Source organism: Telmatherina bonti (assembly GCF_933228915.1).
Source record: "Telmatherina bonti genome assembly, chromosome: 18".
NCBI classification, from domain to species: domain Eukaryota; kingdom Metazoa; phylum Chordata; class Actinopteri; order Atheriniformes; family Telmatherinidae; genus Telmatherina; species Telmatherina bonti.
The window spans coordinates 29,340,988-29,354,618 of NC_136616.1; the positions used below are offsets into that span (position 1 = coordinate 29,340,988).

General features: G+C 41.0%; 1 protein-coding gene across 3 annotated transcripts in view; it reads left to right on the forward strand.

The window, feature by feature from the left end:
• LOC306768978 (uncharacterized protein) overlaps positions 1–13,631 on the forward strand; it is a 41,499-nt gene that overhangs the window by 27,713 nt on the left and 155 nt on the right. For all 3 annotated transcript variants that reach the window (XM_079257476.1, XM_079257477.1, XM_079257478.1), the window contains exons 12-23: positions 166–1,328; positions 2,434–2,601; positions 2,700–2,734; positions 3,463–3,819; positions 4,054–4,101; positions 4,218–7,514; positions 7,606–7,690; positions 8,010–8,126; positions 9,773–10,060; positions 11,781–11,894; positions 11,976–12,097; positions 13,106–13,631. The exon at positions 13,106–13,631 is cut by the window's right edge and continues 155 nt beyond it. In XM_079257476.1, coding sequence (XP_079113602.1) covers positions 166–1,328; positions 2,434–2,601; positions 2,700–2,734; positions 3,463–3,819; positions 4,054–4,101; positions 4,218–7,514; positions 7,606–7,690; positions 8,010–8,126; positions 9,773–10,060; positions 11,781–11,894; positions 11,976–12,097; positions 13,106–13,189 — 5,878 coding nt within the window. In that variant the 3' untranslated portion in view covers positions 13,190–13,631. The remainder of the gene's footprint in view (positions 1–165; positions 1,329–2,433; positions 2,602–2,699; positions 2,735–3,462; positions 3,820–4,053; positions 4,102–4,217; positions 7,515–7,605; positions 7,691–8,009; positions 8,127–9,772; positions 10,061–11,780; positions 11,895–11,975; positions 12,098–13,105) is intronic.

A 13,631-nucleotide genomic window follows, 5' to 3' on the forward strand; every position in this document is an offset into this window, starting at 1 on the left:
CAATAAACTTAACTATTTTCCTAGAAAAAAAGTTGGAGAAAAGTTCAATCTAATCACAGAGTTCAATCTCCATGTTTTTTATATGTTGGATAGGTTTTACAGTAATATAATAATTATAATCAACCTTTTGTTTAATAGAACCCAATGTAACCTTTGTCTTCACAGAAAGTCTGCAAAATCAAGTGACTCCACAGCTCAGACCACTAAATCCACTTCCACTGGAAAAGTTAAAGCACCTTTATCTTCAGGAGCCAAAAAGACCACAAAAGGAAAGCTTGCCACAAAAGCAAAAATTCTGGTTTCCAAAGCAAAATCTCTCTCAACTAAACAGACAGTAAAAACTGTAAAGGCAGAAAACCCAGCTCGAAAAGGACCCAAATCAGCTGAAGTACGAAAAGAAGCTCCAACGCGCTCTGGAGCTAAGACGTCGAACGTTCCAGGAGAAAAGCCTGAGACCAGCAACTCTAAACAAAACCCAAAACTTAAAAAACCTCAAAGCAGTTCCCAAGAAACTGAGGTTACACCTAAAGAAACGGGCAAAGTTGATAAACATTTGAGTACGACTGTCTCTAAATCCGTTAATGGAAAAAAAACTGTCTGCACTTCCACATCGAAAACGACCTCAGCTGCCCCAAAACCTGGAACGGGATCAGGTCAGTCCACTGGAGCGGCTGCTGAAAATAAAGGGAACGCGAAAGAAAATGTGGCAAAGCCGACAAAAATTGTGTCTGACTCCGCAGAATCTGCAAAGATTCCTGAAGACACAGCCAAGGTTTGTAAGCAGCAGGAATCTGCCAAAGAGGTGAAAGATGCTAAAGAGCTGAAGCCTGGGGAAGCGCTGGCAGAGCAAATGGAAGTTGAACCTTCAGCTGAGATCACAGAGCAAAACCTGACCGATTCAAAGACCTCACCAAGTACCCCCAGTAACAGCCTCACAGCAACCGCCACGGTTTCTCCACCTAAACCTCAAGTTCTTTCATCCGACATACAGCAAGCAAGTAGTCCTGAGAGCAAAGAACAAAAGATGGTGGATGCAAAGGCTTTGCCAACTAAACCCTGTGATCCAGCAACCAGTACAGAAAACGCATCATCTAAGCCTTCGACCCCTCTACCTCAGTCAACACAAACCACTGTGAAGACTCAAGAAACTTTGCTTAAAGCTTCTTCACAAGTCCAGCGTAGCAAAATGCCTCATTCAGAATCCACAACAGAAAAACTGGCGAGCAAGACAAACGTTATGCAGCAGCAAGCTGGAGGAAGCTCAGCTGAGGCGGCTTTGAAGGCAAAGCAGACAGTCCAAGGGACAGAGACTAAACCAAACCAGAAAGGTATGTTTGAGATTGTGAAACAGATGGAAAATGCAGAATAACTCCTGTGTTAAGCTGTTTTTATTCAGTTTTGATATATGTATTTCTGTGAGTAAAGTTTTTAGCTCTGTACTGGCATACAAAGGCAAATTTAAGAATGGAAATGCTATTTCCAGATCTACCGAACCACTTTTACTTTTGTCCTGTTCTCACAAATTACATATTAATACGTTTTTTTTTTGTTGTTTTTTTTAAATTCATGAGATCGCTTCATACCTTAACGTGGTAAATGCCTTTTGAGACTCAATCCATTCCACTAATGGCTTTATCAGTCTTTTCAATCAATGGCATACAGTCAGTTACACATTGGTTTATTATTGTAAACGTTAATGATTCGTTTATTTGTTGAGCTGTGACAATGAAGACCTTATTGGTAAAATTTAAATAGTTATCTCATCTGCTGACAGTTTCTTCACACTGGAGAATGGGTGGGCAATTCCACTCCTTGGGGGTCCTTCAAGTTTAGATGTTTTCCTGCTCTGACATACCTGATAGAAATTAAATGGCTGGTAGCCAACCATGTTGACCCATTAATCTAATTCAGACGTGCTGCTGCAGGAATTATGTAAAACCTGCAGGATTGCAGCTCCTGAGGACCAACTTTACCAAACTCTGCTGCAGAGTGAAGCATATTAATCACTGGATCCAACATAATGTTGCTGCTGTAGAAATATATCATTCATTGAAATATAACGCAGACCTTTTCAGTTTCTGTGAGATTAATTTAATCGGAATGAAGACTTTATTTAAAATACTCATGTAAACACCTCAAACTGTTTAAATCACTTGAACCTCATTCATCACTGGGTTTAACTTTTTTTAAAAATTGTAAATCACTTTTTATTTCTTTGATAGTATGTTTGTTACCTATAAAACACAAGCTGACACCAGTTTTTTCGACTCGAGTGAATGCCATTATTTCTGTCCACATGTTTGGATTTATCAGTGTGCATATCAAATTTTGACTTAATATTCAAAGGAAAACATTTCTGGTTTTACTCTTAAATGCATTAAAAAGGCTGTTAGGACACAGCTGTCCGTCTTAATTCTGTTTTCTCCTCTGAAGATCCTGCAGTTGAAGCAGAAACCCAGAAGGACTCGGCATCAACAACTGTTGTGTTACCTGAAGTTGCCACATCAGCCAAAACTAAGCCAACAGCTGCTTCATCTGCACTTACCGCTGCCCTCCCCATAGCAGGGGAGAAGATGGTGAAGCAGCAGCAAGAGAGAACCGGTGAGATGTCCAATAGATATTTATGTATATATAAAAAAAAAGCTATCAACCCCATAATTCCTTTTTAACGTATTTAACTCTTTTAACAATGTTAACAGATTGTGTCCAGATGGAAACCTTCCTGCCACCAAATGTAAGTTTTCTAAAACCCATTTTACATTGTTTTTTTGTTTTTCCTTTATGTCAAATATGTTTTGGACAGAACTCGTTCACTTTGGGATCATTTTGCTCATGCAATGTCACAGTATTTATTTCTGTGTATAGCTGCATTTATCAATCACCAGAACTTTATCCTGGTCCATGTTTCACTACATTGTCTTCTCTAGTACATTTCAGAAATTCTCAGTGTTAATGTCTAATTAGTTAATGTCTGAACTCAGGTGGCAAATTGATGTGGGAACATAATGTCTTTTAACCACGTTTTGACAGTCTGGTGAATCCTGGTATTGACACCTTTGGAATAACTCTGAACCTTCTGGGCAAATAAATTCATATTGAAATGATTTTAAACTCGCATATTGTAGTTTGCTGAGCCTTGTCGCAGTAATAATTCTCACACAACCAAATAAAAATGTTCTAAATATCTGTGATGCCATTGTATGTACCAGAAAAAAAATGTTGATGTGCTTATAATGTGGAACTGAGGGCTTTAGATTTTAGTGGCAGCGCCAGATGCTGCATCCCTGTGGCAACAGACTTCGGCTGTGTCAAAACTGCAATGTTTAGGGTTAATTTGAGTCTTAAAACTAGGAAAAATGATTAAAAACCCATAAAAACCTGAGCCAGATTGGGGTTAGCGTGTTGTGTCGTGGCGTTTTGTGCATCAGAGTAATAAAACTCATTGTGCTGTTTTGTTTCCAGCCACCTCCTTTGGAATCTGGTGACAAAAGACAACAAACAAAGCAACCCATATCTTCTCCTTCTGTTGCAACAGCAACATCAGCTCGATCCGTTTCTTCTGAAACTGGCACAACAAAACCAACTGTTAATGTAAAGGAGGAGGCTCCTGTACCCGAAACTGAAATGTCTGCACACACAAGTGTTGCTCCTAAGGCAAGTGAGGATGTAAAGAAAGTCAAGACGGTGGGATCCACAACGAAAACTTCAGTCACTTCTGAAGACGCGCTTCCTGCCTCTAACCCAGCACTGTCAACCTCAACTCCAGTCAAATCTGAGGATAACGCAGAACTCCCTCAACTTAATGTAAAAATATTAAAGGTGAGGCACGAGCACAGACTTACTCAGAGAAACCAGACACAAAGTCTGACAAAGACAAAGGTGTTTTAGAGCTCTTGAAGAGGCAAAAACAAATATCTAGTTCTATTCTATAAACATTAGAAACTTTGAGTGTTTGCATCTTCTCACAAAGCGTTTGTATCGTCTCTGATCTCTGTAGTTTTGGAATTTATGATACAAGTTTGGGAGCTAAATGTTCTTTGTATTGCTTTTCAGAGCACCAACAAAAGTAGTACAAGCACTGCTCGTGCAAAGTATGAAAAGGTAAAGATAATTTTTTATTCTTATTATCTTTAGGAGGAGAAAAATACACCTTACCAATGAATTAAATGTTTGTAAATATTCTTTTAAGAGTTTCATCTGTCATTGTTTCCACCCAGGCACAGGACGATACCGAAGCTGATTTTTCCTCTTTTGATGAGGAAACTTTCAACTTTGAAGATTTTGTCACGGTTGATGAAATTGGTGAAGATGCGGAAGATGCAGCTGTTGACGATCGCACGCCATTACAGAACCAGACATCGAAAGAGAAAAAGGAACGGCCACGTTCAGATGTGTCTTCGAGTGCCAGGAAGTCCTCAACAAAGTCTTCCAAAGCCTCCAAGAGCTCGACCTCTTCCTCATCCTCTTTAGCATCCTCATCCAAGTCAGCAAAAAGTAGCTCAAACTCTACTCCGACCTCTGTGTCATCAAAACACAAAAAAGCTTCATCTCAATCTACCAAATCTGGAACCAAATCCTCCTCTGCTACTGTCGGTAAGACCTCTTCCTCCTCCTCCACTTCTTCTTCGCAGCCTGCCCCTCCCAGTCAGAAAGCGCTGCCAAGCAAGACCAAGCCACATACTTCATCTACAGGTCGAAGTACCCGTTCACCTGCAGCAGCTAGCAAGAAGTCTGTAGAAACACCTCGGTCTCATAAAGCAGACAAAAAACCCACACAGAGCGCAGTGACTGCATCCGAGCACAAAGTGGCAGCAGAGAGCGCTGCTGCAAAAACTGTTGAGTCAGAGACAAAAATAGAAACCTCAGAGATGGATCCACCAGCACAGAGACAGGAGCTAGAGTTGAAAAACCAAACCCAGAATGTGAAGACTAATCTTAAGGATGAAACGGCCAGAGAGGAGGACAAAAACCCAGGCAAAGGAGGAGAAAAAGATGACAGCTGCATGGAGGAACAGGGAGATGGTGAACATTACCAAATCCTTGATTCATTTATTGATCAAACTGATGAACAGATGAACAAAGAGGAGGATCAAGATGGCAGCAGTTTAACCATAAAACTTGGACCTGAGGAAAGCCAGTCTTTACCTATAGACAGTCAGATCTTAGACAGTGTTGAGGATAAAAGCAAAGCCTGTTCAGAGGAGTGCATTAAAATGGATTGCAGCACTGCTAAAGACCAACCTGCTACAGCTGAGGAGGACGGAAGTGAGGGTCGCACAGAGTTGCTCATGTCTGATGGCAATGTGACTCAATTTACGGACTCGTCTGATAAAGCGGCAGCTGACAACGCAAGCAATAAAAATGACGCAATTGACAAAGATACTAATAAAATCTCAAGAACCGAGAAGGATGGAGCACAAATGGAGGAAGAAATTCTTTCAGTGGAAACTTCCAAAACCTCCAGTGATGATCACCAAATCTCTGACGACAAAAAACCTCCTGAAGAGACCGAACAAGAAGCTGTAGAGACACTGGATTCGGTCAATGATCACAGCATTGCCGAAGGTCACAGCATGAAACTTGAAACTCCCAATGATCAAACCTCTAAAGCAGATTTTGGATCCACAGAAGAGGATGAAGATGCTTTCCAGGTTATTGATTCACTGGAGGATCAGCTAACGGAGACCGAGTTGGAAGCTGACAACAAGGAAAAAGAAACAAAGAAGGAAAATGTTACAGCTTCAAAAGTTGATAAACCAAATGAGAAAAGTAGTCTGAGGACCAGAACATCTAAAAGTGAAGACAAAGAGAAGCCACCAAAGAAACAGGGCGGGACAGTTAAGCATGAACGAACAAAAGATATAACAAGAAAAGATAAAAAGACTGATGACGACACCGAAGAGACCGTCTATGAGGTAGTGGATTCTGTTGAAGATGAATCCGTTCAAGAAATCACAACCACCAAAAGATCTGGTAGAAGAAGAACCACCAGAGGAACCAATAAAGATAAAATGCCAACATCAAATCGTATAGAGGCGCCTAAAAAAGAGAACGAAGAGGAGGAAGTTGTGTTTGAAATTTTGGACTCCGTGGAGGACGAGGCCGCCACCGATGAACCAGCCATCACGACAAGATCTACCCGAGGAAGAAGAGAGAAGCTTAAAGATGCTGAAAAGGTGAAATCGGGTAAACCTAAGAGCCCAGCTAGAAAGAGGAGCACACCTGCCAGAGATTCACAGGAACGAAACGAAGAGAGAGTCACAGAGAAGAAAGACCAAGCTCCTCCCAAAAAAAACGCACAAACCAAGAAAAGTGATGCTGTTTCAAGGGACACGAGTGAAGAGGAGGCCACTTACGAAATATTAGACGCTGTAGAAGAAGAGGCTGTAGAGGAGGTTAAACCTGCAATCCGAGAAAAATCAAGGAGGGGAAGACCGAAGAAAGACGTAAAAATGGCAAAAAAACAAAGCGCAGCTCCGAAGAAGCAAGAGAAGCAAGCTGAAGAAGAAGAAGAGACAACTTATCAGATTCTTGACTCTGTGGAGGACGAGACAGTTGACGACCAAAGCGAGAGTGCAAAAACCCTAACAACCTCCGAAGTCGACGGCAGAAAAAAACCAAGAGAAAATTCCCCCAAAAAGGAGGAGGAAGAGGAGGATGAAGAGCCCATGTATCAGATTGTAGATTCTCTGGAAGATGATCAAGTTCAAGAAGAGCTGATGACCATGGAAATGTCCAAAGAGGTAGAAATAAATGATAAGGAAAAAGATGGAATTACCGCAAAAGACAAGGCAGCGGTTGAGAAAGAAGACACAAAAACACGTGACTCTGCATCTGTAGAAGTGTCCAAACCGGAGCTCATGGTTGAAAAGATGCAGGACCGGTTGGTTGATAACGTAGAGGAGCTACATGAAGAACCTTCTGCTGGAACAGGAATGGACAGATTGCCAAAACCAGATGTTGAGAATGAGCACAAGCCAGCAACTAAGTCTCATAGCGACGCTGCAACATCAGAGAAGAAGCAGAAATCAAAGAAAAAGGATGCCGGAAGTTCTCTTGTGAACCTGGATGAAGTGAGCGACGAGGAGGAAAACTATCCCGACGATACGGCTGAGAAAGAGCAGCTGAAGAGAAGTCAAGCTGCCACTGAAGAGCGAGAGAGGGAGCAGGAGGAGAGGAAGACCAGGGAGAGAGAAGGACCAAAGCGAGACAGGAGCCAGGGCAGCAGCACGGTGGGAAGGGGAAGGAAGACGAGGGAGAAGGGGGAGGAAAAAGAAGAGAAGAAGGAGAAAAGTGAAGAAACGGTGGTGGAAGACACTGAGGAGTTGGTGACCCTGGATGAGGTGGGGGAGGATGATGCTGCAGAGGGTCGAGGATGGGACCAGGAGATGATGGAGGGAGAGCTGCAGGAGCTCGTCACTCTGGATGAGATTGTAGAAGAGGAGGAGGAAGAGGAGGGAAAGGAGGCACAAACCGGCCAGGACAGCCAACCAGTGGATATCCTGAAGCCAGAGGTGTGTTGTTTGAAACACATGCAAGTTTATCGTTTTGTTACTTTCCACAACTTTTCCTTTGATGCTGAACATGTTGTGTGTCTGTTTTTAGAGTTCAGTTCCTTTAGATGAACCAGGTGGTGATGAGGACAAGAAAACCTCAAGATCTGCTAAACGTAAAAGCGATGAAGACGCAGGTCTGTATTATTCTGTTTTTTTAAGTATGAAGCTGTATTTACAGGATGACTTGCAGGAATGGTCTTTCTCTGAAAAGTTCAGCCATGATTGGTCTTTACAACAACTTTACATTTAGCTGTACAGCAGGGGTATGCAGAGTTGGTCTTTGAGGGCCACCGTCCTGCAGGTTTTCGCTTACATTAAATGAATTCAACAACCTGTGAAGTTCAGCACATGATTAACTTGAGTCAGGTGTGCTGGAAATGGAAACCCCCACTGCTGTGAAACAGAAGGTTTTGTGTTCATGAGAGTGAAACGTTCTTTAATTTGTTTCTTTAGAAGACAGCGAGAACTTTGTGACCTTAGATGAGGTTAGTGGGACTGAAAAAGAGGAAGAAGACACGCCAACGACCAGGACAAGAGGCCGTCTGAAGAAGAGAAGCCGACAGACTCCTGGTAAGACAGACACAGACATGCTACACCAACAGCACTGAAGTCATTTTAGTTCAGGGCCCACTTGACTTTGATTTCCAGTGGGGTGGACCAAGACATTAAAAACATAATGATCTATAATTACTGAATATAGTACAAAGAAGTACATTACTTATGAATATTTTTTTTTCCCTTAATTAATTATTCTTTTAGAAAACATGAACTGGAAGTTTCTTGGGAGAAAAGTGCAGTTTTAACCGTAGTTTGCCTCAGTTACATCCAAGGAAAAAAGAAAGAAATGAGCTATATTTTGTTAATAAGAAAAAAATGTAGATACATGCAATATGTACATTTATTTATTTTTTTTTACAAATTCTGCTTATATAAAAAAATCTACTAATATTTTTTAAATAAAAGAAAAAATATATTTGTGTATGTATTTGGCAAAACTACATATTTTTTCAATGTATGTACAATTATTTTACATTTGAATTAATTTATATGTTCATTATGATTCAAGCATCATAATGGATCCACAAAATCCCAACACATATAATCAGCTCTATCTGGACCTCACAAATCTGTATGATTAGAGTAAACCTGTCGAGGGCTAGAAGTTATTATAAACATGTATGCATGTACATTTTTACATCTGTGTAATAATCCTGACCTCTTACTCACATTGTAATACAAACTGAAGTGAGATCTGTAAAGTTAGATATGAATGTTTTCTTTTTGAATATTAAAGGGGTGCTATGATGGTATTTGGAGTTTTCTGAGCTTTCTACAGTGTTACAGTGTTGAATCCTCATCAGACATGTTTTTTAATCACCTAAACGCATGTTTGAGTTTGAGTTTCAGCACTCTCTCCGTTCGGTTTCCATGGCGATGAAAAACGCGTCGTTTTAGAGAGTTTTTTTTCTACTTGGAAATCCTTGTGACGTCCCGGGGGATAAGGTTCGGTGATTGGTTACCTTCTACTGGTTAACAAGGGCATGTACAAATACATCAGGCGGGTGGAAAACGTGGGATAAAGTTATTTCCAACGATGGCTGGTGAGTTTACCAAAGAGAGACATCCTGCTGCATTCGTTGCTGTGGGTTGCTGTTTTCCACTTCGTTTTCAGGGTCTGATTCAGGTTCCAACATGTAGGGCTGTATGCTATGTGTTGACATTGTATTTTGTTCTTTTGAGTTCATACTAGCCTAATCCTTCGGTTTATGAGATGTTACAATGACGGAGAAAGCAGGTGCGGTGCGCGCTCCCGATATAGTGCAGTGGCGGGAGGCGGGGCTTAATACGGAAGAGTCTCAATCCACTCGTTTTGCCCGCAGGCTGATCTGACAACCTACGGAGAGGGTCGGTCTGAAGTAAATAAAGCGATTTGTGACAATAACTCGATCAATCCCAGCCTTTTTGGTCTCAGAAATAAAAATAAATTAGCCTGAAATGCACATAATAGTTCCACTTTAAACATGCAGTTGTGGAAAAAAGAGGAACCACTGCCACTCTTGTTAAAACATTGATTTTTAATGTCAAAGCAGTTTTTCGATCATTTTCATGTTCAGCACATTCATCCTGTGATGGGTTGGTTTTGCCCCCAGGCTGTATGTTTGAGACCCCTATAGATCAGCACATTAAACAGCAGCTCACTTTTGATTGTTTTGCAGTAAAAAATTCTGCCAGGACGACGACTGTGAGCAAAGAAGATGAGAAAAACGAGAATGAGTCACTTCTTCCTGCCACACTCGTTTCTTCCTCAACACTGGACGAAGACACATCTGCACTATTGAGTGATGACCAGTCGGGGATCCAGAAGACAGAGGTGGAAGCTGCAGGTCAGACTGATGTCCAGTCTGCTTCTGCTGGACAGCAGCCAGAGTCTGACTTTCCTGATGCGCAGACACCGGCAGATTCTGTGGAGGAGAACAAGGGATGCAACAAAGTGGAGGTTCAAGGTAGATGCCACGACGCCAAAATGTGTTTCAGTTATCTCCTAAATAAACAAAACATCTACTCTGCAACATATTAAAACTCACTGTGTATTTGAACATTCAGATTTTGGTCCTGTCTTACATTGTAACATTGGTTTTTAGTCATCATTTGCCATTTTATCTGAAAAAACTCTGAGTATTGAGGATTTTGTTTCCGGCTACATGGGAACATTGACTGTATATTGACTGTATATTAAAAGATGGACTATGGCTGTATGACGTTTCACGGGTAAATACCATAGACTGTATATAAAAAGATGGACTGACATCGATGCCTGTAGCTAAGAGCTTAGTTAGCTAACCTGGAGATAAGAGGAGCTAACCAGCTAACGAAGGTAAGCAGGCTAAAGCTAAGTCACGTTGTTAACCGGCTAAAAACCGCGGTTTTTCTATGTTCTTCTTACTTGAAGCGGGAGATTGGGTACCTGTCAATCAAAAGGACATGCCCCTAAAACATGCTGGACGAGTTAGAAAAAAAGTCACTCACCCATAGTTGTCATGAAGGTAAATCTGACCTATTAAACTGAAAATGGATTTTTGAACTAGGCTTTAAACATGGGTATTTCTGCTGTGAAGTTGGTCTTTTTAACATGGGAGTCTATGGGGATTTGCTCTGTTTTGCAGCCCCTAGCGGATGAAGGAGAAACTGCAGTTTTATGCACTTTCACATCGGCTCCACTTTTAACCTCCGGAGGTTACCGCTTGCATGGGAAGCATGTTGTGTTAAAAGCTCCGGTTGACATGAATCTTGGAAAGAGGACTATAAAACGACACTCTGCAGGAATGACAGCTTTTCCCACCAGTACTAAGTCAGTTTTTAATCCACATTGAAGGTTGTGGACATACAGACATTTACTGTAGAGCAGTCAATATCAAATCAAATTTTATTTATAAAGCACTTTTTATATGTTAAAAACAAAGCACAAAGTGCTTCACACATCTAATTCGGCTTCCAAAAACATCTTCTGACATCTTTTGTCCTTACTGTGTATGGAAATCCAATTAGGCCAAGTATGTTCAACGAAACGTTACCAACAAGCACTCTTTGAGCATGCACCCAACATGTGAATGCGCGCCAAGTGCGCATCCTGAAGGTTCCCCGATGCACCCATCAAAATTGTCCCTCTGCCTCTACAACGTGCCCCAGTCTTGAGCCAAAATGCTATAAAACGTCAGCAGCATGGGGCCAGTTTCTAGAGCATTAAAAACCCCTATCCCTCACCCCACAGCACCCTTCCATCACAGACACACAAACACACACACACACACATATAGATACATGTATGTACATGTATACACAACCTAAAAAGAAAAGAACTTGTGGCTGAATACAGAGGACCCCAAGTCAGGAAATGTCATCTGAAGGGGTTGCCTACACGAGGTGCCGAAACGCCTCTACCTGGTCGGCTACCTTGCTACAGATTAGCAAGGGGCAGTAGGTGTCTTCTCTCAGAAAAGAGTTGTAATTGGCTGTGAATCGCTTGCCGTAGGTTGTTTTTGTTTTGTCTGAAAGGAAGAGAAGAAACAACATAGCTTCCTCAGACTGGAGTTTATTCCCTCTGAAACTAAACTTCTGGCTACCTGGCATTAACTCAAACATTTAGTCGTTGAGGTGGGATGAACATGACAAATCACAGATTAAAGTATACTTAAGACTTGAGAGATTTGTTGTCTTTTCCTTTAGCACCTGACAAACGAAGGGGGGAGTTTGTTGGACCTGAAGCAAAGCGATCTCGGTCTCAGTCTCCTTGTGTCACCGACGTGAAACTCCCACCGTTCAACCCCAGCAGTCCACTCGGTGAGAAACACATTATATAAACTATGACTAGAAATTTGTCATGTCTTTTTGTTTTCTAATGTCCAGTTTTTCCCTGTTCAGGTCAAGAGTTCGTCGTCCCCAAATCTGGATTTTTCTGTAATCTCTGCTCCATTTTCTACTTAAATGAGAACACGGCAAAGGAAATCCACTGCAGCAGCCAGAAACACTATGACAACCTGCTTGTAAGCACAAAACCACTTTTCTCAAAGTTTCAACTAGGGCTGCATGATTATGACCGAAATAATAATCACGATTATTTTGATTATTATTGTAATCACGATTATTCATCATGATTATTCATTGTCTAGAAAAATGTATTTTAATGCACCACTTGTAAACAACCTATCATGACACGACATTATTTATATATATGTGTGTGTGTGTGTGTGTGTGTGTGTGTGTGTGTGTGTGTGTATGTATATATATATATATATATATATATATATATATATATATATATATATATATATATATATATATATATATATATATATATATAAAAATAATGTAATATAGCGCTCCCTTATTATTCCCTCGACATTTTTCAAACAGCGCAGGCAATGCCCCCTTTGGAGAAATAATGTCATATTTCCCATCCAGTGTTTTGATGCAGCTGTATTTTCCATTCCTGACATGACTAAAGCTTGTTATATCCTCCATGAAAAGCTTTGTCTGATGTTGTGATTGATCAAGGCGGTTGGCGATGTCTGCTTTTTGTTCAATGAAGCTGCTTATTTCATATTTAACAAGCAACGTCGTCTGCGACATGGCGGGTCGTACACGCGGCAGGGTTTGTGTATTTCAATGCCACATTTTGTAAAAATGTTCGTATTTTTTACCACCTTAATCAGCTGTTTAATTAAAACAATCCGTTTTACCTACAACAGGAAAATTGCGAAAGCTGCATCTTACTGCTTCATGCTTGGTATTTAGGCAGCTTAATGAAGCCTTAACCACATGTTCGCCCCCTGGTGGTTGGGAGACTACTGATGGAGAACCTGAGTGATCAGAGACGCATGCAGCAGAGCTTGCGTTATGAATGTAAATATCATTGACGATCAGGTTAATTTATTTGTGGCCACCAAAATCGTGATAACGATCAAAATCCGATTAATTGTGCAGCACTAGTTTCAACACAAAGAAAAACTTTTGTTTATGTTGTTTCCTTTTTGTTTGTTTTCTTCTTTTAGAAACATTACCAGAAGCTTGAAAAGAAGACGTCTAAAACATCGACAGAAAGCTCGAAAGACGCCGTGTCTGATGAGTCGATTTGAACTGGAAGCTGGAATGGCTGGACTGTATCGCCGAATGCTGAGTCATCAATAAATCCGGATATATGATGTGAAGAGCCATGATGGCTTTCGTGAGCTTAGAGATGAATCCCTTCTTCAGGTTAATTTTCGTTTACAAGTTCTGCTCAACAGTTCTGGCGCCTTCTCTGGACTCGGTCGTACACCCACATTTCACCGAGTCCTGGAATCCCGGCTGGACTGCAAAGCAAATCAAATTTAACGATAAATCCTGAGATCTTTGAGCATCTCCGTCATATGAAGAGAAAAATGTCCATCCTGTTATTTTATCTACTTTGTTGGTTGACACTCAGTGTGTCGCTAGTAAACCACTTTTATGTTGAGATGTATCCTAACAAATTATTCACATACTAAATCTGAAAGGTACATGTTAATAAGCGTATCTAGTGTGAAAGAATGAGGACAA